This window comes from Carya illinoinensis, chromosome 11 (genome assembly GCF_018687715.1).
Source record: "Carya illinoinensis cultivar Pawnee chromosome 11, C.illinoinensisPawnee_v1, whole genome shotgun sequence".
Lineage (NCBI taxonomy): Eukaryota > Viridiplantae > Streptophyta > Magnoliopsida > Fagales > Juglandaceae > Carya > Carya illinoinensis.
This window is the reverse complement of record NC_056762.1, coordinates 25,024,541-25,049,499: the sequence shown is the minus strand read 5'-3', so window position 1 is coordinate 25,049,499 and position 24,959 is coordinate 25,024,541. Positions and strand designations below refer to the sequence as shown.

At 36.2% G+C, this 24,959-nt stretch overlaps 1 protein-coding gene and 1 non-coding gene across 2 annotated transcripts; both read left to right on the top strand.

Moving 5' to 3' along the window:
• The first annotated feature begins 14,873 nt into the window (after positions 1–14,873).
• On the top strand, positions 14,874–14,981 carry LOC122283550. Its single transcript, XR_006230950.1, has one exon. It is a non-coding gene; the product is annotated as a small nucleolar RNA R71 (small nucleolar RNA).
• Positions 14,982–21,120: 6,139 nt separating this feature from the next.
• On the top strand, positions 21,121–22,942 carry LOC122282323. The gene is made up of 3 exons (XM_043094281.1): positions 21,121–21,177; positions 21,391–21,573; positions 22,721–22,942. The coding sequence occupies exons 1-3, from the start codon at positions 21,121–21,123 to the stop codon at positions 22,940–22,942; spliced, it is 462 nt and encodes a 153-aa protein (XP_042950215.1).
• Positions 22,943–24,959: the final 2,017 nt, after the last annotated feature.

The window sequence follows — 24,959 nt, the reverse complement described above, 5'->3', positions numbered from 1 at the left end:
TTTTATTCATATTGAGTTGTAGTGGTTTTTAATTGTGTTTTATTTATTTTATTGTGCCTTTTTATTTCTTAGATTCTTATTTTCAAATTAGGCTTTGTTTTAGTGGGTTCTTCTCTTGTTTTGGGCCAAATTCCTTCATATTTCGGGCCCAGCCCATTGCAACTCATGACCCAGCCCATTTGCTCAAAGAACCTAGCCCCCTTTATCTTCTAAACGGCATTGTTTTGCGCTTAGGGCTTTTCATCTTCTTCCTTCTTCCTCCTCTGCCACACGCCTCCTTTCTTCAATTTCTTTTCCTCCTCTTCTCCTACACGCTGGCTGCTTCTTCTTCTTCATTGGTAATATTTTTGCTTCTTTATTCTTCTTCTTCTTCATTTGTTTCCTTTTCCTTCCCTATTGTGCCGACTGCTCTTCTTCTTCCTTAGGAAATTTTTGCTTCATCTTCAAGCTGTGTGCTAAAGCTTCTTCCTCCATTTTCATTCAATATGGTTCCTCATTTCAAGTTCTTTAATTTTCGAGTTCCTCTTGCTGTAGAACCATGTATTTCCTTCATTTCTCTTGCATTTATTTTCTCTATTTTTTCTCCGGTCAGTTGTGAGCTTCCATGCTCGATTTTCCTTCGGTCATTTCCCTTGGTATTTTTGCATTCTAGTGTGTGTGAAAGACCCTTGCGTTTCCCTTTGTTTTTCCCTTGAATCACGACCTGTTTAGACCCGAAATTGATGCTGTTTTTGTTCCATCCATGAGCCCTGAAGCTCGGTTTTCCTCTCTTTTTTCTGGTATTTTACATGATTGAAGCGTGTGTTTAATTCCCTTGCATTTCTTTTGTTTTAGGTCTGTCTGTGTTTTGTTTTTGTGCCTTGTTGTGCTCTGTTTTCTTCCCCAAACCGTGAGCTTTGATATGGTATTTTGTTGGGTTAAGTTCTCTAGCGTGAACCCCTTTTGTCCATCCTTTATAGTCTAGTTTTATTTGTAAATCCGTTTGTTTTCTCTCACAAAATTTCACTTACGATTTCCTTGTTTTCAAAACCCACTTTTAAGTCCCAAAAAGTTGTGCTTTTGGCGTTAAATCGGGTGTTCGCGCACTTATTCTTTCAATTTTTTTTGCCTTTAAAGCGCTGTAAGTATTCTCCGAATAAACTTTGAGATTTAAATATATTTTGATTTAACAAATATTTTATGAAATTGGTTGGTACCGGACTAAGTTCGAGGAGTCGGAGGTCGTTTGGAATGATGAATGGAGTTTGTGTGATTGATTGATGTTGTAATTTATTGGCTATTGGTCATTCTTGTGTTGTGTCATTATATCGCATAATTGCATGCATGTTCATGAGCATGAATGAAAACTAAACTTTTATGTGTAAAATAGATTTTTGGGTTCGTGTGTATCACAACCCCAAGCCGAGATAGGGCATTATATTGGTGGAGCTCCTCTGCTCACTCGGGAGCAGAATATATTGAGTGACATCATCAGGGTTGTCGCTAGACGACAATGTGATTGAACGAGATGGTAACGCTCTCGTGCTGAATCCGTGGCCCCTCTGCTGGCAGGACCAAGAGGATGCTTGGCTATGAATGCAATGGGCGCGGAACTGGGCATTGCTCGTTACGAAATCACACGCATAGTCGTTACTCATGGTGTGGCGAAGGGAGCCAGGGTGTGCAGATAGTCCCTAGGGGAGATCATAATGCATATGGTTCAAATTGGATATGTCGGCCATGTTCCAAGAAAAAATGGCAGATATGTTTTAATCGATTTTATGTTAGGCCATTTTCTGGAAAAAAAAAATGGCAGATATGTTTTAATGGATTTTATTTTATTTTTTTGCCAAAATGGGTTTTTGGTGTCTGTGAAAAATTATTCACTTTTGGGAAAAAAATGATTTTTGGGTCTCATGCATACAACATCATGTTCATGCATTTTGTTATTGCATGAATGTATTTTTATCCTGTGGTTTGTTTGGATTATTACTTATTTGCGGTATCATTTCTTAGTACCGTAGATTTTGATGCAAATAACGAGGAGGCTGAGCCTAAGGAGGCCGCTCCATCGGATGAGTAAATTGGTGGCTTTTGCTTACTTTTATTGGGAATTTTCCTACTTTTTAATTATGTATTTTGGTTTTTATGATATTGTTACTTGATAATTATAAGATTTTTTTTATATGCTTGTGTTTAAGCAAATTTATATTTAAACAATTTTGGTACATAGTTGACTAACTTTAATTATCCGCTGTATTGTTTTTGTTGTACACGTGTTTTATGTACATACACTTGGCACTTAGCGATGGGGTGTGTGATCCACGTTGTTATCATCCCAACGTCTCAATTTTTACGTGTCTGTTCAAGGGAGTCAGGGGTGCCATAACATTATATCGAAATAATGCCTTCATACAGGTTTTCTTGAAGTGTGGAAATGATATCCCAATGTGTAAAGTCACACATTGTCTACAAACAAAGGAAATTTAAACCAAGTCAAGCAGCAATACAAATCCGAAACTAAATATATACCCTCATGATGGGCAATTACTAGTGCTATAACAGAAAATAAAAAGTGTATGTGTATGAAATCCTCATGAATCTATTTGCATGTGTGGTGGAATCAAAATTAAAAGCATTTAATGACCTAAATAGCTATATATAAGTGATTAACATTATATATAATTAGAGAAACCATTATCATGAAAATAGGATAAGATAAACCATCAATCGCAATCTGTATAATAATCAAAATGAGGTTTTCATTCAGTACCATGGCTATCCCCCTCATCTCTGTTCTCCATCCAAAAAGCGTTGTTAATGTTTTCATCATCAATGAAGGTCTCATCGTCACTTTCTTCAGCTAATTACTCTGGTGACAATGTTGACATATCAATGGGCAAGTAGTCTTCATCTACTCTAGTTAGTGGATTGAGCATGCCTGGGTCAGTTTCATTAACAATACTATAGTTCCTAACATTAGTGTCACTCTCATCTCCTATTTCAACAGTTTCAAGTTCATCATCATCATCATGCAAGTCTGAGGTCTTATGGCAAATATTGCAAATATTCCTATTTGTTATCTTGTGTACTGCATGCCAACTTTTCTCCAAAGTCGGGTCCTCTGTGCAAAACACTTGCAACGCTTGGCATGGTAGAGCAAAGGGCTCATCTTTTTTACCATTGCCTAGAAGTATTGACACTCATGAAGTCATCCCCAACATGTATCCCCCTTTTTGTATGGCCAATGTCCCACCAATCACATTTAAACAAAAAATACTTACGCCAACTTATATAGTGTAATTCTATGATGTCATGCAACGCACCGTAAAAGTCAATTGGCAATCCTTGATGGTCACCATGATCAACAATCCCATTGTTTTGGGTACAGGGACACCCTTTGAGATCCTTCATATGAAACCAAATTCCATTCATTATACAGTCAACATATAATGCGGCTAGTGGATCTGGACCACATGCTAATGCATATATATCATTGGTCACCTCGAGGGGAGTCATTGCATACAACTTGGCGATCTAACATGGATATTTGACAATGGAGCACAGTAAGGAAGAAATTTGAAGTTTCTATAAAGGGATATGTTTGTCTATGAAAAATGGAAATCTTACGTGTTTTAAACCAAGTTGAGAATTGACTTTGGTGCCTACGCTCGATTTAACTCGGGTCCTTTTCGTTCATCTTGTTATAGTGGTCACTATAAAAACTAAATGCATTAGTAAGTTATCCACTTACAATATAACAAAGAATGATGAAATGGATATAGAGGGTGCACTTACTCTATATAGTCCTCAATCTTAGTGCAGTTATTAAGGACGTACCACTTGGCCTTGGCCAATAATGCACTGGATAATTTTACCATTCTTGCTCTTGGGAGGTTTGCCCAACTGCATCATTGTTCCATTCCACTCAATTATGTCTAGTCTCGATATTATTAAGGTACATAGAGCAAAATGTCAAGCACTTGACATGAACATATGCCTCAACAATTGAGCCTTATGGATGGGCTCTGTTGTGGACATACCGCTTGAATTTACCCGACTACTTCTCGAAATAGTATATCCACCTATGCTGAACAGGTCCTGCTAGCACTGCCTTTTCTGGCAGATGAATAGTAAGGTACACCATGATATCAAAAAATGCAGGTGGGAATATCATTTCCAGTTTGTAAAAAATGATGGGATATTAGCTTGAAGTCGTTCCAACACTATTATGTCTAGTGTTTGTGAACATAATTCTTTGAAAAAGGAGCACAACTCTATTAAAGCTTCCCTAATATTAGGTCATAGGTACCCACCAATAACAACCAACAATAAATATTACACGAAGATATGATAATCATGGCTCTTTATTCACATGATTTTTCCTTTAGTAACTTGATACACTGGGCAATATTTGAGGCAAAACCATCAGGAAATTTGACTTCTAACAAACGTGCACAAAAACTCCTTCGCTCACTTACATTTAACATGTAACATGCAAGACTCATAGAAACAGATTACCATCATGCTGTAAATGTAATTCTTTTCTTAGTCCAAGATCTTCCAAATCCCTACGCGCATTGGTGGTGTCCCTACTTTTGCCTTCAATATTCATCAAGGTTTCCAAAATGCTATCACAAATATTTTTCTCAATATGCATGACGTCCAATTATGTCGCATTCCCAAGTCTAACCAATAAGGAAGCTCAAAGAAGATACATTTTTTTGTCCAATTAAGTTCATTAGGTGTACGTTTCCTCTTCTTTGCTAATTTACCAAACTGCACATTTGAGACCTCATGTAATTGATCCATTAAAACATGTCCCGCTATGATTTTAGGTTGGAAATGGTGTTCATCCTTTCCATTAAAAGCATTTTTTTCTTCATTCTCCAACTGTGATCTGGCACCAACCACTGACGATGATCCATATAACAATGTTTTTGACCATGCACTAGCCATAATGCATTTGTTTCTAAGTTAGATGTAGGGCATGCCATCTTACCTTTTGTGCTTCAACCTAAAAGATTTGCGTATGCAAGAAAGTCATCAATAGTTTTGAGCAATGCTGCCCTCAACAAAAACATTTCTTGTTTGTATGCATCATATTTATGAATTCCCTCTTCCTATAATTCTTTCAACTCATCTATTAGTGGACGCATGAACACATCAATATCATTTCTCAGTGCCTTTGGTCCAGGGATTAACAACGACATTATCAAGTACGGATATTTCATGCATGACCAAGGGACAAGTTGTAAGGCACAAGCAGCACTGACCAAATGCTGTACAATTTGCTCATGTTACTTAAAGGGTTGAACCCATCACTCACTAGACGAAGTCTGACATTACGAGGATCTTGGACAAACCAATCATGTTTGTTATCGAAGTCTTTCCATACCCTACAATCAAACGAATGTCTCATGAAGTTGGGATCGTCAACGAGCTCTTCTACATTCCATCTCATGGTTTGAGCAGTCTTCTTTGACATAAACAACCTTTGCAACCGCAGTTTCAAAGGGAAATATCGGAGGACTTTTTGGGATATCCTCTGATTGTTCTGTTGGTTAGTTGTGCTTGAGGTCGTCTCCTGATGATATGCCCAACTCTTTAGTTCTAGCTTGTGGCAAAGTTAGTGACTGTGTTTTGAAATATGACTGAAAGGATGACTAACTTGATGTGTTTTGCATAAGGAACATTAAAGGGATATTTTGCTCTCCAGAAAGGTTATATATTAATAACTATTATGGACATAATTTACAAAAACAACATATGTTGGTGAATACAACAACATTGTGGAAAATAAATATTGCATAATCTTCTAATTATCTAAATAATTATGAAGACAACTAGTGTTGCTCAATGCTAAAGGGAAAAATACCATTCAAACTAGTGTTAAGTTGAGGGGTGTAAATGCTATTTGATATTCCAGTTTTACCAATGTATTATTATGAGATTCTAGAGTAATCTGTAGGAAATACAACCACGGCATATTTAAACTTGGGATGTTTAGTGGGAAATAATAGAGTAATAAGTAGGATGATTAACCTATACTCACTGATGCAGTAGAAGTTCCATATAATTAAGTCAAAGGAAAAACAAACTTTATTTCTATTAGGTGGGGTGAGAGGTATTTGAGTTCATATGCATGCATGCAGATTTGCTTGAGACTTATCATTCAGATTTAAGGCCAACTGATTAAACCTGAATCTGTCCCATAGCTAGAAGTCAATGCTTTGGTATTCAGTATTTATCTAGGTCTTTTGATTATGATAGAAGGAGGGGTGAGAGGGATAAGATAGTTCCAAAGAGTACAGTAATCGTGAAGGCATTGATATCCCCATTTCGGTTTAGTCAATTTAACTTAATGTATAAGCATGTGCAGAAGTAGTGAACAAGGTAATCACAAAACTCTCAGGGAAACCCCGCAGAAGATGGCTAAGCATGTGGGGAGAAGTGCTCCCCGAAATCCCTCTCTCCCTTGCCTTTCTATCTATAAAGCATCACCACCTATCGGATCTGTCAGACTAATCATAAGACCTTGTATTCTTCACTAAACCATGACTAAAGATGTAAAGCCTAGGCCAAAGCCCTATTTAGTGTAGCCAACCCGTGAGTCCACAAAACGGCATCGTTTGGGTAAGTTTTTTTTTTTCCTTCCCTTTTACAGTTTCTTCTCTCCCGATTTTCACTCTGTTTGGACGTGCAGTTTCCCTGTTTTTTACCCCCAAATTCCTTCTCCTCTCACTCATTGTTTTTTAGTTCACACCATTACATGCTCTCAAACTTCTGGGCAAAACCGTGCTTATCTCCCTCTCGCGCAGCCCCTCTTTAGGTGCTGCAATTTTGGGATATTGCAGCTCTGTTGTTGTGCTCAAGGCTGCACATCAGTAAGTCTCTCTTGTTTTCTTCCCCTTTCTTTTCCTTGTGTTTTTCTTGCTATGATTTTTTTTTAAAAAAATTTTGGAGTTGATGACGTCCAAAGAATAATGTGATAGTTGTAGAACAGCTTTCGGGTGTCGATTACACAGGGAGACAAATTAAAAGAAAAGCAAGAGGAACAAAGAAACTAAAGAAAAATATTAAATAAGTAATGGAGAACAAAAATTAATTTTAAATGTAAATTTAAGTGAAGCAATGTGATTAACGGAAAAAGTACTCAAATTTGACGAACAGTAGAGCGTCGAGATCCCTTGCACAAATCTGGTATTTTAATTATTCTAAATTCATTGGGTAACTCCATTATGAACTTAATTTATGAAATTTCCAATCAGAAAGTATAGATTTATAAACCAAAATTAAATCAAATTTAACCTTTTGAAAAATCATTCACCACTTTTAAAATACGTAAATTACTACCCCTATTGAGAAAATCCAAAGACGACAATATACTCAGGGAGCGATATTGGAGCAAAAAAACTAAATCAATATAGATAAATAATTGTTCCAAACATAATCAAAGAACTAATCCATTCAATAGAAAAAGCATGACTAAATCCAAAAACAAAATAAATTCTATGATTATTCGGAGAAGAAAACATCAACGATGAATTGAGAATGATAAAACAAAAGAGTTTTAGCAATTAAAAATCAAATACATGAATTAAAAATAAATTAGAAATACCATCTAATGTGCAAGTTCATTCCTAACCCTACTTGAGAATTTAGTTACCCATAAATATACTGGACAACAAAAATCTCCAGAGAAAACTGAAGCGAACGATGGCCATGGAAGTGACTTTCTCCTCTCTTCAAATCTGCCTCTTGTGCCTCCTCCCCTCCATTTCGTGCTAATGATATACTTATATAGGGTAGGAAAGAAACCCTAATGTCCTTTTCATTTTCGCATAAAAAAATCGCCTAAATTTTAGGACTTATCTTGGCAGCCATGTACGGCCTTCATGAGTTCGAATTTGGAAATCCTTATTAGAGACAAAGTTATAGCCCTTTAAGATATATTTCTAATGCATTAAGAATCGTATCAATCCGATATGTGAGTAAAAAGATACAGTCAAAAGATTAAAATATATCCAGACTGTCTCCTAGCGAATTTCAGACTTGGACTTTTTGTGTTTCATTTTGTGATTTTTTTTCTTTTTTCTTTTCTTCCAAATTGCTCTCAAACCCCATGAATGTCCTCCTTTAAATTTGATTGGGCTTGAATTGCTCTTTTATAAACTCTGAAATTAAACATAAAAGAATAAAAACTGTTTAGGAGTATCCCAACGTAAATAGAAATTCAATTAAAGAATACACATTAATTCCTATGATTTCTATTCACATTTTAGCATTTTAGTGCAATAATAGGGTATTTAGAGTGCACTTTCACACACTCATCACACACCCCAACTTACTCATTGCTAGTCCCTAACAATTTTCATGTCAAAAAGACGAAAGAGATCAAAGAAAATCACACATAAAGGCCATCAAGTCACACTTTCCAAATTCACATATCAAAACAATCTAAGGAATCCAATAACCTATCAAGATCAATCCACCTATAGCAATCCACAGAGTGTGTGTGTTTTCCAAGCCATAATCATCTTACTACTAACTTTGACACATGCAACATCAAGAACGTCTCAAGCAAAAGGTTCAACTCCATAACTCACGGGTATAATAGTGTTTCGTGTAAGGGCTCTCTCCATGGAGTTGACAATGGGTGTATACACACTCTCATGGAAAATTAGGCAATTATGTACAAGCAACAAACAAACATTGATCTTATGATAGGAATACTAACAAATGAGAGTTCCACCAGTCTTTCCAACAACTTACTTAGGATCAGAACGGCCAACACAAAAGGTTGTAATGTGGCTTGGTTTCGGGGCTATATGAAAAAAAAAAAAAGGATGAAAGGGATTCAAAAACTTCCAAGTACATACAACGGAAATTTTATTAAATATCTCAATAGACCACACTTCTCACTTGATGTACTCTCCAACTTTTCATATCATCAAATAATAATGTTTTTCCTTCTTCTTCTTCTTTTTTTTTTTCAACAATTTGATGGACAAACACATGCCACTTTTGCATTCTTACCATCTCTACCAACTTTTTTTTTTAGCTCACTCAATTGAACACTTTGCAACTTGTACTCTTCTCTTTTTTCTATCGTCTTCTTCTTCTTTTTTTTCTTAATTTGAAAATGATAAAATTAAAGAAAGAAAATAAAAATTCTATAGCTAGTATACACTTGGAAATAAAAAGGGTAAGAAAATTTGTGTATAGGTTATACTCCAATGTGGAGAGGCATGGATGATATGGGCATATGAAAAGAAAAAGTTACATGTGTTTATTGGCTCAAAGTTGGCTATTAGGGGTCTATGATGGAAATGGATAGCTTGAAAGGCTCAAACGTTAATCCTATGTTGACCTTCATCATATCCCAAGTATATCCACCATTGTACCACAAACCATGTAATGATATTCTCAAAAGAAGTGCCCAATTCAACAGATCAATGAACGCTTATCACAATTTACTGCATTTGTATCCTCTCAATTCTCTCCAAACTCACATTAATACTTAAGCAAAAGAGTTCTCTAGCTACATGTGTCAAACCACCATCTTACCACAAAACTTGGATAAGTGCATTAAGGGTTCTGTGAATGCTTCAGCAAAAATGATTATGGTGGGTTTGGTGAATTCACGAAGATGGCTATGAATGAGAATGAGTACACATGTGAAAATGATGCATGTGTGATGCAAATTAAAAAAAATTGACACATGAAAATATGCCATAGAGTTCCAACAAGGATTTTAAATACTGAATTTTTGACACATGAAAATATGCCACAGAGTTCCAATAAGCATTTTAAATACTGAATTTGCACCACCACCCCCCAACTTAAATGAAACATTGTCCTCCATGTTTAAAAATCAAAATTGAATGGGGAGTAACTGAAAATGGTAGAATACACCTGATGAGTGACGAAGGTAGCTCGCTAAGCACCAAAGATGGTAACCTGAAATGATGAAATGAAATTATCCTGCAATAAAAAACAAAGAAAAAAAAACAGCAAACAAAAAGGAAAAGAAAGAAAATAAGAGAAAACAAAAATAAAACAAAGCAAAACAAAATAAATAAAGAAAAACATACCTAAGTGGTGTGGTCAAGGTTGATAGACTGGATCCACAAGTGGAATGTCTTCTACTTCTGGAACTTGCCTATCAATTAATATTTTAAGGCATTGACCATTTACTTTAAAGATCCGACCATCCTTAGGATCTTCTATTTCTACCGCCCCATTTACAAAAACATTCCTTACTAAAAAGGGGCTAGTCCACCTAGACCAATGTTTTTCTGGGTGCTTATGGAGTCTAGAATCATATAAAAACACTCGATCATTAAGGTTAAACGTTTTTCTCAAAATATTTTTATCATGAAATGCTTTCCTTTTAGCCTTATAGATTATAGAGTTCTCATAAGCATCATTTCTCAACTCCTCTAACTCGGTCAACTGAAATTTTCTAAACTTACATGCTTCTCCCATATCAAAATTGAAATGCTTGATGGCCCAATAAGCTCGATGCTCGAGCTCCACAAGTAAGTGGCAAGGCTTCCCAAAAACAAGCCTATAAGGTGAGATACCTAAGGGAGTTTTGAAAGCTATATGATAGGCCCAAAGCGCATCAACTAGTCTTAAAGACCAATCTTTGCGATCTGGATTGACCGTTTTTTCTAAAATTTGCTTAATTTTCCTGTTTGCAAGTTCTATCTGTCCACTTATCTGGGGGTGGTAGGCAGTAGAGATCTTATGTACCACCCCATATTTTTTCATCAAAGCCTCAAAAGAACGGTTGCAAAAATATGTACCCCGATCACTAATGATAGCACGTGGTGTACCAAATCGAGATAACACATTCTCTTTGAGAAATTTAATTACCATCCTATTATCATTGCTCCTGCAAGCTGCTGCCTCTACCCATTTTGACATATAATCTATTGCCACAATAATATATTGATATCCAAAAGAAGGAGGAAATGGTCCCATAAAATCAATGCCCCAACAATAAAAAATTTCAATCACTAAAATTGGGTTTAAGGGCATCTTATTACGACGGGATATAACTCCTAACTTTTGACACTTTTCACATGAGCGACAATAGATGTTTGCATCCTCAAATATGGTGGGCCAATAAAATCCACATTGCAGAATTTTTGCAGCGGTTTTCTTTATTGAAAAGTGGCCCCACAAGCTTGAGATTGACAAAATTCCAAGACGCTAGCAATCTCTTCATCAAGGATGCAACGCCTTAAAATTTGGTCAGGGCAGTATTTGAAAAAAAAAAGGATCATCCCAATAGAAATTACGTACCTCAGTTATGAACTTCCTCTTGTCCTGAGCGCTCCAATCCACCGGTATCTCACCTGCAGCCAAATAATTCACAATATGAGCAAACCATGGTAGAGAAGTAATAGATAGTAAATGCTCATCAGGAAAATCATCCCTAATTGGCAGGTGGTCAGAGGTGTCCTCAAATATGAGCCTCGAGAGATGGTCAACCACTACGTTCTCCACTCCTTTTTTGTCTTTGATGGTGATGTCAAATTCCTGCAAAAGTAAAATCCATCATATTAATCGCGCCTTAGTATCATTCTTTGTAAGAAGGTACTTAAGGGCTGCATGATCTATAAAAATAATAATAGGAGAACCAATCACGTAAGCACGAAACTTATTCAAACCAAACACTACAGCTAGCAACTCTTTTTCAGTGGTGGAGTAATTCATCTTAGCACTATTTAGAGTTCTACTAGCATAGTAAATGACAAAAGGTTTTCCCTCCCTTCGCTGTCCAAGTACAACACCTACAACAAAATCACTTGCATCACACATAATCTCAAAAGGTAAAGTCCAATCAGGTGGCTGCATTATGGGTGCTGAGGTAAGCTTGCCAATTAGCGTTTTAAAGGCCTCTTGACAATCTTCTGTCCACTCAAATGGGGCATCTTTAGTTAGGAGGTCACATAGTGGTCTAGATATAGTGGAAAAATTCTGTATGAACCTCCTATAAAAGCCCGCATGACCAATAAAGGATCTCACATCCTTTACTGTCCTAGGTGTAGGCAACTTAGAGATTAATTCAATTTTAGATTGATCTACCTCTATCCCCCTAGAAGAAACAATATGCTCTAACACAATACCTGAAGGTACCATAAAGTGGCATTTTTTCCAATTCAAAACCAATTCCTTCTCCTCACAACGAGTCAACACCCTCTCTAAATTCAATAAGCATGCATCAAAAGTAGATCCAAAAACAACCAAGTCATCCATAAAAACTTCCATGCAATTTTCAACCATGTCACTAAAAATGCTCATCATGCAACGTTGAAAAGTAACAGGTGCATCACACAATCCAAATGACATTCTACGATAAGCATAAGTACCGAAAGGACAAGTGAAAATGGTTTTATCCTGGTCTTCTAATGAAATTTCAATTTGATAATAACCAAAATAACCATCCAAGAAACAATAGAAAGAATGACCAGCTACACGCTCAAGAATTTGATCAATAAAAAGGAGAGGAAAATGCTCTTTCCGGGTGGCAGCATTCAATTTTCTATAATCAATACACATCCGCCACCCAATCACAAGTTTTGTAGGGACTAGCTCTCCCAGGTCATTCTTCACCACAGTAACACCTGACTTCTTAGGAACAACCTGTGTAGGACTTACCCATTTACCATCAGCAATAGGATATATGATTCTTGCATCTAATAGTTTCAACACTTCATTTTTCACCACTTCTTTCATAGTAGGATTAAGCCTACGCTGGGGGTCTCTACGAGGGCCAGTTCCTTCCTCCAAATTAATTTTATGAGAATAGACCAAGGGACTAACACATTTTATATCAGCAATGCTCCAACCTAAGGTTGACTTATGCTCACTTAGGATCTGAATTAATTTCTAACCTTGAGACTCAGACAATTCAGATGAGATAATAACAGGAAAAGTATCACCTGGACCAAGGAAAACATGCTTTAAACCCTTAGGCAGAGGTGTCAGTTCAACTTTGGGTGCTTCCACATTTGAAGGAATTTGCTTTTCCTCTTTCTCAGGCAATTCCTCAAACTTCGGTTGCCAGGCCCGAGTGCCATAATCCTGAGTTCTATCAAAGATAGCACAAATATCAACTACATCAGATGGATTACTGATAGAATCAAACTCAGAATTAACAAGAAAATACTCAAGGGGGTCAAAATCATGAGCTATAGAAACTCCCCTTTCTATGAGTGAGTCAATCATGTATGTCTGGTGGCTCTAGTCATCATCTTCTGGCTATTTTGCAATATGGAATATATTCACCTCGAGAGTCATGTTTCCAAAAGAAAGCTTCATGAGCCCATTCCTGCAATTAATAAGAGCATTAGCAGTGGCAAGGAAAGGCCTACCTAAAATCACAGGAATTTTAGAAGTAGTATCAACAACAGAGCTAGTGTCAAGGATTAGGAAATCAACAGGATAATAAAATTTATCAATTTGAATTAGAACATCCTCTACCACACCCCGGGGTACTTTGACCGAACGGTCAGCCAATTGTAATACCACAGTGGTTGGTTTGATTTCTCCCAACCCCAACTGCAAATAAATAGAATATGGCATTAGATTCACGCTAGCTCCTAAATCTAGCAAAGCTTGCCCAAACTCATGATTTCCAATGCTGCATGCAATGGTTGGGCAACCAGGATTCTTGTACTTGGGAGGAATCTGCTACTCAATTAGAGTACTAACTTGCTCTGTCAGAAATGTTGTCTTCTTAACATGGTGCTTCCTCTTGACTGTACACAAATCTTTAAGAACTTTTGCGTAAGTAGGAACTTGTTTAATAACATACAAAAGAGGGAGGTTAATTTTTACCTGCTTGATATTCTCCAAAATTTCATTGTTAGAATCCAAAGTTCGCTTATTCAGTTTTAAAACTTGAGGAAATGGTACCTTAACTGGCCTCTTTATTACCTCGGCTTCTTTGGGCAGCTCGACACCACTATTGCTTTGATCCTCTTCCACATCCTCTGATTTGTTCGTTGTTGGGATGTGTAATGACTTACCACTTTGTGTCACAATGGCATTCGCATCCTTCAAATTCTCTTGTGTCATGTGTTGACCATGGGGTACAGATTGAGCTTGAGAATGAAACTTACCTCGCTCATTCATACTCAAGGAGCTCATCAATTTGGACATTTGGCTTTTTATCTCCTTATTTTCTTCAATAACCTGCGTAATCAAAGATTCAAACTTTTGGTTAGTCTTACCTTGTGCCTCAATAAAAGCATGTAAAGTATCTTCTAAGGGGCTCCTAGAAGATGAAGGTGCATGATATGGTACAGGATATGATCTAGGGGGTTGTGCAGGCGGCTGGTTTTCAGACTTCCAGCTAAAATTGGGGTGATTACACCACCCCGGATTATAGGTATTAGAGAAATGTGTAAAAGGCTTCTTGTACATACATACCTAAGGCATTACATTATTCCTCATATATTCCTCTCATCTCAGCAAATGTGGGACACTCTTGGGCAAGGTGATCTACCCCACCACACACAAAACATGGTCCAAAAGACTCTGCATGATTAGCCACGTGTGTTGGCTTTAAGTCCTTAGTCTTCAATGCCTCTAGCTCTCTAGTGAGCATCTCAACCTTAGCCTTTAGGTTATCTTCTTCCCTGAGATGGTAAATTCCACCACCATTTAGATTTCCTGCAGGTCGTGACCTATTTGTTCTCTCAGTAGCACTAGGTCCAGTCCAAGTGTGAGCTTTTTCAGCAAGCTTATTGAGGTATTCTATGGCCTCATCAGGATCTTTCTGTAAGAACTCACCATTACACATCATCTCTACAAATTGACACTCTCTAGGTGTAAATCCCTCATAAAAATAGCTCACTAAGCGCCAATTCTCATACCCATGGTGAGGACACATACTTAATAGCTCTTTAAATCTCTCCCAAGACTGATACAAAGTCTCACTATCCTTTTGTACAAAGGTGGAGATTTGCCTTTTTAAAGCATTGGTCTTATGTTGGGGAAAGTATTTATTAAAGAAGACCTGAGTCGTCTCATTTCATGATCCAATAGATCATGGTCTCAAAGAGTATAGCCAACTCTTAGCTCTATCCTTCAAAGGGAAAGGAAAGAACTTAAGTCTTACAATGTTATCAGTTGTATTTTGACTATGAAAAGTCGCAACTACTTCCTCAAACTCCCTAATGTGTACATATGGGTTTTCATTTTCCAAGCCATGAAAAGTAGGGATTAATTGTATCATCCATGTTTTAAAATCCAATTGGCAAATATTAGCTGGAAACATGATGCATGATGGTGTGGCTGTGCGTGTAGGGTGGAGTTAATCCTGAAGGGTCCTAGTGGGTTGATCTTCGTGTTCACTCATTTTCTCAGAATTAGAAGACTTATCAAACAAATGATCAGAAAAATTAAACTCTGATTCTAACACAGGTCTACAAGCAAACCGACCCAAGGCGTCTCTATACCTGTGCATGCAAGGTAGAGAAAAACGCAATACTAAAAAAACTACAAAAAGAAAAAGAAAATAAAAAAAAAATAAAAAAAAAAGTGCAGCAAGCTAAAATAAGGAACGAAGTTACCGCCTTTACAAACTGTTGAAAAGAAAAACTATATCACAATTCTTCTAGCGTCTCCCCGGCAATGACGCCAAAATTTGATTACGCCCAAAAAATAATGCGGTAGTTGTAGTACAGCTTTGGGGTTCGATTCCACAGGGAGACAAATTAAAAGAAAAGTAAGAGGAACAAAGAAACTAAAGAAAAATATTAAATAAGTAATGGAAAATAAAGATTAATTTTAAATGTAAATTTAAGTGAATCAATGTGATTAACGGAAAAAATACTCAAATTTGACGAACAATAGAGCGTTGGGATCCCTTGCACAAATCCGGTATTTTAATTATTCTTAATTCATTGGATAACTCAATTAGGAACTCAATTTACGAAATTTCCAATCGGAAAGTATAGATTTATAAACCAAAATTAAATAAAATTTAACCCTTTGAAAAATCATTCACCACTTTTAAAATACGTAAATTACTACCCCTATTGAGAAAATCCAAAGACGACAATATATTCAGGGAGCGATATTGCAGCAAGAAAACTAAATCAATATAGATAAATAATTGATCCAAACATAATCAAATAACTAATCCATTCAATAGAAAAAACATGACTGAATTCATAACAGAATAAATTCTATGATTATTCGAAAAATAAAACATCAACGATGAATTGAGAATGATAAAACAAAAGAGTTTTAGCAATTGAAAATCAAATACATGAATTAGAAATACCATCTAATGTGCAAGTTCATTCCTAACCCTACTTGAGAATTTAGTTACCCATAAATATACTGGACAACAAAAATCTCCAGAGAAAACTGAAGCCAACGGTGGCCATGGAAGTGATTTTCTCCTCTCTTCAAATCTGTCTCTTGTGCCTCCTTCCCTCCATTTCGTACTAATGATATACTTATATAGGGTAGGAAAGAAACCCTAATGTCCTCTTAATTTTCGTATAAAAAAATCGCCTAAATTTTAGGACTTATCTTGGTAGCCACGTACGGCCTTCAAGATTTTGAATTTGGAAATCCTTATTAGAGACAAAGTTATATCACTTTAAGATACCTTTCCAATGTATCAAGAATCGCATCAATCCGATATGTGAGTAAAAAGATACAGTCAAAAGACTAAAGTATGTCCAGACTGTCTCTTAGAAAATTTCAGACTTGGACTTCTTGTAGTTTCATTTTGTGATTTTTTTTCTTTTTCTTTTCTTCCAAATTGCTCTCAAACCCCATGAATGTCCTCCTTTGAATTTGACTAGGCTTGACTTGCTCTTTTATAAACTTTGAAATTAAACATAAAAAAAATAAAAAATAAAAAAAAAATAAAAAAAACTAAAACTGCTTAGGAGTATCCCAACATAAATAGAAATTCAATTAAAGAATACATATTAATTCCTATGATTTCTATTCACATTTTAGCATTTTAGTCCAATAATAGGGTATTTAGAGTGCACTTTCGCACACTCATCAGGAGTTTTTCAAGTCTGATTTTTTTTTTTTTTTTTTTTTTTGCCTATCACTCCACAAGCCAGTAAATTCTCTCTTGATCTCATCTCTCTCTCACCTTCTCTACTTTTTTTCCCCTCTAGGTATTTTTCGGGCATGGTGTTGTGTTGGTTTGGATTGGATTTTAATCCTAGGTTTCACCATTAAAGTACTTATGCCATGCACTCTCATCTCCATTTTATTTATTTTCTTCTTCTCATTGGTAGATTCCCTTCAATTTCAGATTTTTCCTCACTCTCTTTTGCGTCGTTCTCTCTTCCACTTGGTTTCATCTTTCCTTCTAATTTTTCTATAAAGTTATATTTTTTTTATATGCAACCCGTGCTTCTACTGTGTTTCTCCTTGGGGTTTAAGTGCTGCAATTTGTGTAGATTTTTTTTCAATTGAGTTGGTGGTTTTTGTTTTGGTATAAACAATGGAGAATATCAATGGGTGCGGAGTAGAATTTAAGAGGTTTTGGACCTTTTTTTTTTTTTTTTTTTTGTGGAGTTGTGAATGGAGAAAAAAGTGATGTTTGTTTTGCTTATTTGGTTGAGTTGGTGGTTGTTTTGAGATATGGGCGGCTGTGTTGGTGTTGATATTTTGATTAATTGAGTTCGACATTGGTTGGTGGATGTATAGGACAGTTTTGAAATTGGTATATTTGAAGTGTGGACTGTCCAGGTTTTTATGTGGTTACTTGAGTTGCGTAAATGTGCTGAATTTTGGTTTGGAATTATAAGTTTTAATTATTTAGATCGAAGTTGTGTTGTTGGTCATTAATGCTTAGGGCATATTTTTTTTATGAATAGGTGACGGGAATAATAGAATTCAAATTCAAGGCATAGATTATACGCTGCAGGAATCAGGTAAGTGAGGTTCATATGCTAGGCTTTAAATGAATTGTTTCAGTCAGAGGTTGACTTTCTGAAAATTTTGTATGTTTTATTATGAAATAAGAACTTGGGAAAAAAAAACCTCAATCATTTATTTGCAATACACATGAAATCTATATGAAAGAAGAAAAATGTTTTCTGACATGTATTGTGTAGACATGAGCTTCATTTTGTCATGCTATCTCTAAATTGTGAAAAAGAGCAATATTGAAATTCTAAAAAATTTGTGCATTTATTTAGAAAGATGTTCCGACCTTTATTTTTAGTATGTGAGAATGATCTGAATATGTTTTGAAATTCTGTTTCCTTTTGATATGGCATCTGGAAGACCTTTGGCATAGTATACTGGTTTTGTATTTGATTATGATATCTGCTTTGCTCTGTTTGGGTTGGTACCAACTCCTCTGTCTCTGAGTGCACCCATCTTGGAAGTGAGGTGGTTTACTTGTGGTCTTTCCTATGTGCACACTCGATTTGGCCGCCGGGGTTAGCACAACCCTACCACAGGGGTGAAACATGGTCTCTACTTTGTGAGATGCTCTATTTTGATGTGATGATGATGCTCAAGTTATGTTGTGCCAAAGTATTTTGGGTTTTATATGTCTTAAAATCATCGTTCTGTTACTTTTGAAAATTTGTTTTGTTTTGATTGATAACTCTGGAAAATATTTGATGTATTCCGTAAATGCTCATGTTTGCATGCTAGCATATGTCTCGTGCTTACTAAGTTGTTGATAACTCATCCATTTATCTTCCTAATATTTTTTTTTCAAATGGTATTGACGACCCAACTAACCTAGTTGGGGGTCAGGAATAGAATTTGAAGCTTTGCTAACTACAGAATAGCTAGTCGAATACCTAAGGATTACTAAGGTCATTAGAAGGGTTTAAATTGAATATTTGGAGTCTTTATGGTTTTTGGATATGAACTTATTAATTTTATTAGACCATTGTGTTAAGATTACTGAAAGTTTGTGGAGACAAGGATTTATGTTAATTATTCATTTATGTTTTGATGTCTTTATGATTTGAAGTTGTAGAGATGATTGTATGAATGTTTTGAAATCTTTGGATTTTTTTTTATTTTTATTTTTTATTTTTTGTATTGGGAGACCCGATTACAAATCGAGGTGAATTCGGTTCGGTCCAGGACCGGACCGAACTCCCTCAGGACATGTCCCATTTGGTCCGGTCGGTCCATTCGGTCCACTATTGACTTTTTATTTTTTATCCAATGACATTTTGTTTAATACTTATGTAATTATATTGTGATATATCTAATATATATATACATATAGTATACTATTATATATATATATATTAGTAATACGCTAATACTATTAGTCTATTAGTAATAATATTATAACTAATAACTATATGTAATAATAGTAATAGTGATAACTATATATGTAACTATATGTAATACTAATAACTAATACTATTAGTCTATTAGTACTAATAACTATACTAGTACTAATACTGTAACTAATATGTAATGATAGTAATACTATATGTAATACTATAGTAAATAATAGTAATAATAGTAATACTCTTATTACTAATACTCTATGTAGTTATAGTGATTTAATACTAACATATTGCATATTAAGGTAACTATATTAATATTATTATAAATTTACAAATATATGATATATTATAATTTATACCATAACTTTTATAATATGTTAATACATTAATATAGATACTAGTACTATATATATTTTTTTTGATCGGTTATACTAGTACTATATATTATAGTTAATAGTTATATATTAAAGAATATAGTAATACATTGATACTAAATATATATAGTTATAGACTTATAATGATTTAGTTATTATGAATTTATGATTAGTATAACTATTTAATTGTATTAGTATTAGACTATTAGTAATTCAATTTGGCTATATTATATTAGTAATATTAGTTATATTGAATCAGTTAGTTAGTATAACTATATTCTACATTATTAGTATTAATATAAATATTAGTATTAGTTATAACTATATAGCCTATATTAGAATTGAGAGTCTTTAATAATATTAGTACAACTATATAAGTATATTGTATAACTATATATTAGTTTTAATTATAGTGATTAGTATAACTATATATTAGTATTAGTTATACTGTTATGGTGATTTAGTATATTATAATTTATATATTATATTTAGATTATAACTCTTATAATATATTAATATATACTAGTATTACATATTATAGTTATATATTAAAGAATATAATAATACGTTCATACTAAATATATATAGTTATATTTTTAGTGATTTAATTACTAACTTATTATGATTAGTATAACTATATAAATTATATAATAGTATATTAGTATTAATAGTAGACTATTAGTATAAGTCACTATAGCTATTGTTGAAGTATTAGTTATAGTGATTTAGTATAACTATATATTAGTATAAGTATAACTATAGTCTATATTAGACTATTAATATTTTTTATACCATATATAATTATATAATTAATTACATACAACTATTATATAAATAATATATAAAAATATATATTTTTTTAATTTCTATTCGGTCCGGTCTGGTCCGGTCGAAAAGTGGTCGGTCCGGTCTGTTTATCCAGTCCGGACCATCCAATTCTCAGCCCTAATTACAAATGTCAGGTAGTAATTCTCCAACCCTCTCAGGTATGGGGTGTTACAATTGGTATCAAAGACAAGTTTGAGGTTCTGTAGACTATAGTATGTGAGATTTTGGAACATAAACAGATTTTTGGAGATTATTTTCAGATTTGATGGTGGATTGGAGGGGACGGTAAGAAATAGTTTTATTGATATTTAAGGACTTAGAATTTTCAGATGTTAAGAATGATTTTGAGGTGTAGAATATATAGGTTTATGAGTTGGTTTCATGATAGTTGAGGTTTGTTTTGATTCTGGAGAATTTATATAAAGAATTGATGGGGTTAAAGGTTTAGATTTGGAGAGAGAGCAATACTACTGTTGCATGATCCTTTTTGTTCTTTTTTTATTCATACTAGATAACTTTAAAGTGTTATATGTATATATATGTTTACTTTATGGGTTCCGCTTTTTCTTTTCCTTATGTTTTATGTTTAAATAAACTCTATATCTTTGAAACATTTATTTAAGGTCCAAGTTTTCAGGATGCCACCTCGTCTTTGGGAATGAAGTATGTCGGATTTGAATGTGACCGATACTAAAATGGAAGCAAACCTGAGTGCTTCTAAGGTACTTAGAGCAGCGGCACACCAATTAATCGATGACCTCATGCAGAATCCCCTGGGTTGCCAACGCAATTTTAATGAAGGAAGTTGTACCATGGAACAATTAAACCAGTTGCACTCTCCTTCTTTTGATGGGAGGGGTGAGCCAACTCTAGCAAAGGATTGAATTCAGGATATTGAGGAGATTTTGTGAGTGCTGACTTGCACAAATGAGCAGAAGGTGGCTTACGTCACCTTCAACCTGACTGGAGAGACGAAAAGATGGTGGATTTCTGAAAGAACTATTAGAGAAGCTAAAGGGACAGAAATAGTCAGTTGGGCACATTTCAAGCAGGTTTTTCTAGAGCGCTTCTTCCCAAGCTCGGTTAGAGATGACAAGGCTATGGAATTTGCCACTTTGGTCTAGGGAGCTATGTCAGTTGACCAGTACGCATCCAGATTCACGGAGTTGGCATGTTTTTCTGCATATCTAATTCCGGATGAGGAGAAGAAGTGTCATAAGTTTGAGCACGGGCTGAATGAAAAACTTTATGAATAAGTGGTAGGCTTTCAGATACAAAACTTTTCAGAGTTGGTGAATAAAGCTACAGTTTTTGAGCGAAGCCTTCAAAGAAGCGCTGCACTGCATGAGCAAAGGAAGAGGACTACTCCATCTGGGTACCATTCTGACATGGACCAGGGATAGTGGAAAAGGAGGAACGAAGGTAATAGCTCGGGTAAGAGGCCAATTCAGGGTAACCAACAGCCCTATCGTTGTAGGACTTGTAACCAAGTGCATTTAGGAGAGTGCATAAAAGAGGCAGAATTATGTTTCCGTTGTGGCAAACCAAGACACTACATAAGGATTTCCCTTTGCAACTGGACAACAAGCAGGTGATCATACCACCAACCTAGAGAAACGAAGTTATATCATGAGGCAGTAACCAACGTCGTACTACACTTGCATGGGTTTTTGCATTGACGCTTGGAGAAGCTGAGGATAGGAGTGATGTGATTACTGGTATGACTTCTTTAATTTGTTTTAAGTTATTAATTTGTTGGCTGTCATTAAAACTTTGAATATTTTAGTTCATGAATAATGCTGAGCATGATCATAGGTACCCTTTCTTTGTTTTCTAATAACGCTACTATGTTATTTGATTCGGAAGTGACACATTCTTTTGTTTCCATGGCTTATTCTAAATTTTGCACTTTAGAAACCGAAAAATTGAAGCACAAGTTAGTGGTCTCGACCCCAATAGGAAACTTGGTAGTCTGTGATAAGATTTTATCGGGGTGTCCTTTATCTATTGAAGGAATGCTAATGCCAGCTAATTTAATAGTGTTTCACATGATTGGATTTGATGTGATTTTGGGTATGGACAGGCTAGCATCCTACCAGGCTAGTATTGATTGTTTTAAAAAAGAAGTGGTGTTTAGACCCCCAAAAGAAAGTGAATTTCGGTTTACAGGGTCAAAAGTGAGGTTGCATCCGCCCACCATATCTGCCGTTCAGGTTGGAAAACTGATACGTGATGGTTGTCAAGGGTTCTTAACCTGTGTGGTAGAAGCAGGAGTTGAAGTTAGAGCAGATACTTATTGTAAGTGATTATCCAAAGGTTTTCCTAGAAGATTTACCTGGACTATTGCCTGAGCGGGAGGTAGAGTTTGCTATTGATTTAGTACCAGGCATTGCACCCCTATCGAAAGCGCCTTACCGGATGGCACTGTCTGAATTAGCGGAACTCAAGAAGCAATTGCAAGATTTATTTGACAAGGGTTTTTGTTAGGCCCAATGTATCACCTTGGGGAGCTCCTGTTCTTTTTGTGAAGAAAAATGATGGATCGATGAGAATGTGCGTTGATTACAGGGAGCTTAATCGAGTGACCATAAAGAATAAGTATCCTCTACCCCGTATAGATGATTTATTTGATCAACTTCAAGGTGCTCATGTGATGACCCGCTTTTGCTTGTGTTTTTGCTGAAATGGTTGTTTTTATTTTAATTAATATATTAGTTTATTTATTTTAATTTACTGCGTTTTAAAATTGGTTTTTAATTTAATTGATGTTGTGTTTTATTTCTTTTAGTTGTTTACGGTTTTTAATCTTGTTGCGGCGGTTTAGTGTTGTTTTCCCGGAATGAGGACTAGACCTCATCTTCTTTCCCTACACCTCCTTTCCCTTTTTCCTTTTTCTTTTTCCTTTTTCTCTTTTCTTTTTTTCTTTTTCCTTTCTTTCTTTTTCTTTTTTTCTTTTCTTCTTCCTTTTCTTTCCTTCTCCCCGCGTCCGTCGACCCTCTCTCTCTCCTCACCCACGCCATGCAACAGCCCAACCCCCCACCCACCACCGTTTGACTCCCCTCCCTCCGGCGCACCTCCCCACCAATTCCCACCCCCATTCGGCCGGCCGTTTGGCCAGAAAACCCCTTTAAAGCCTACACGGGTTTTGCTCCGATCCGCCGCCGTCGCTCCACCTCCGGCCACCATTTCTTCACCACTTCATCACTAGTCCCTTGCCGTCCTAACCCACCTATTTTCGGCCTCCAACGACCACCGGAACAGCTCCCACGAGCTAGCTTTCCTTTTTGGAAAATCCGGCCTCTCTCCGGCGTTTTTGCCGCCACCCACGGCCAACCACCACTTCCAATAGCTTCACAATCATCCCTAGACCATTCCCTATCAATCCCAAGCCCTGGTTTGTCCCCGTTCAAAAGTGGGTATTTCACAACCCACGGCCACAGTGAATTTTCACTGTAACGTTGCTTTTTCTCCCCGTTTGCAACGCCGAGTGTTTTCTAAAATTACCGTATAGCGCTGTAAGTATTTTTCAAACCCTATTTTCAGATTTAAAAATATATTGCTCATTCAATTATTTTATCTGCTGGTTGGTTGATTCCGGACTGAGTCCGAGGAGTTCGGGGGTCGGATGGATGGAGGACGGAGTTGCTTGTTTAATTGATATATGTTGGTTGTTTATTTTGGTGCATTGATATGGCATTTACATGGTGCATACACGTGTATTTTTGTGTAATTATGAAAAGCCTGTTTATTGGCGTAAGTGGACTTACGGGTGCGTGTGTATCACGACCCCAAGCTGGGATGGGGTATTATCTCAGTGGAGCTCCTCTGGTCACTCGGGAGCGGAATAAACTGAGTGATGTCCCCTGGGTCGTCGCTGGGCGACGACGGGAGCGGGGGCTAGGGGTTGCTTGGCTACGAACGCGCCGGGCACGGAACCGGGCATCGCCCTATGCATCGACTCCGTGGCCCTTCGCTGGTGAGGGCTAGAGGATGCTTGGCTACGAACACGCGGGGCGTGGAACTGGGCATCGCTCGTTAGGTGTCACATGCGTAGTGGTACTCTGCGGTGTGGCACTGGAGCCAGGGTGTGCGGATGACCCCTAGGGGAGGTCATGGTGCATACGGATAAAATGGTTTTTGGTTTGAGACGGTTATAGAGGCCAAATGTGACTTTTGGCGTGGTTTTTGGAAAAGATGTGTTTTTGGGCCAAATGGGATTTTTGGCGTGTGTGGAAAATTATGTTTCATGGGTTTTGTGCATTGGGTATGCTTCATGCATTTTGTTTGAGTTCTATGTCTTTTTATCTGGTAGTGTTTGGGTTTTACTTACCTGCGGTACCATTTTTGGTTCCGTAGCTTTTGGTGCAGGTTTTGAGGATGAGGAGGAGGAGGCTGAGCCCGAGGATGCGGCTCCACCGGGTTGCTGATGTTATGCTTTGTTTTTGGTTTAAAGCTATGTTAGTGTTTTGTAATATTTTATGTATGTTTTGAACAGCTTGTATTA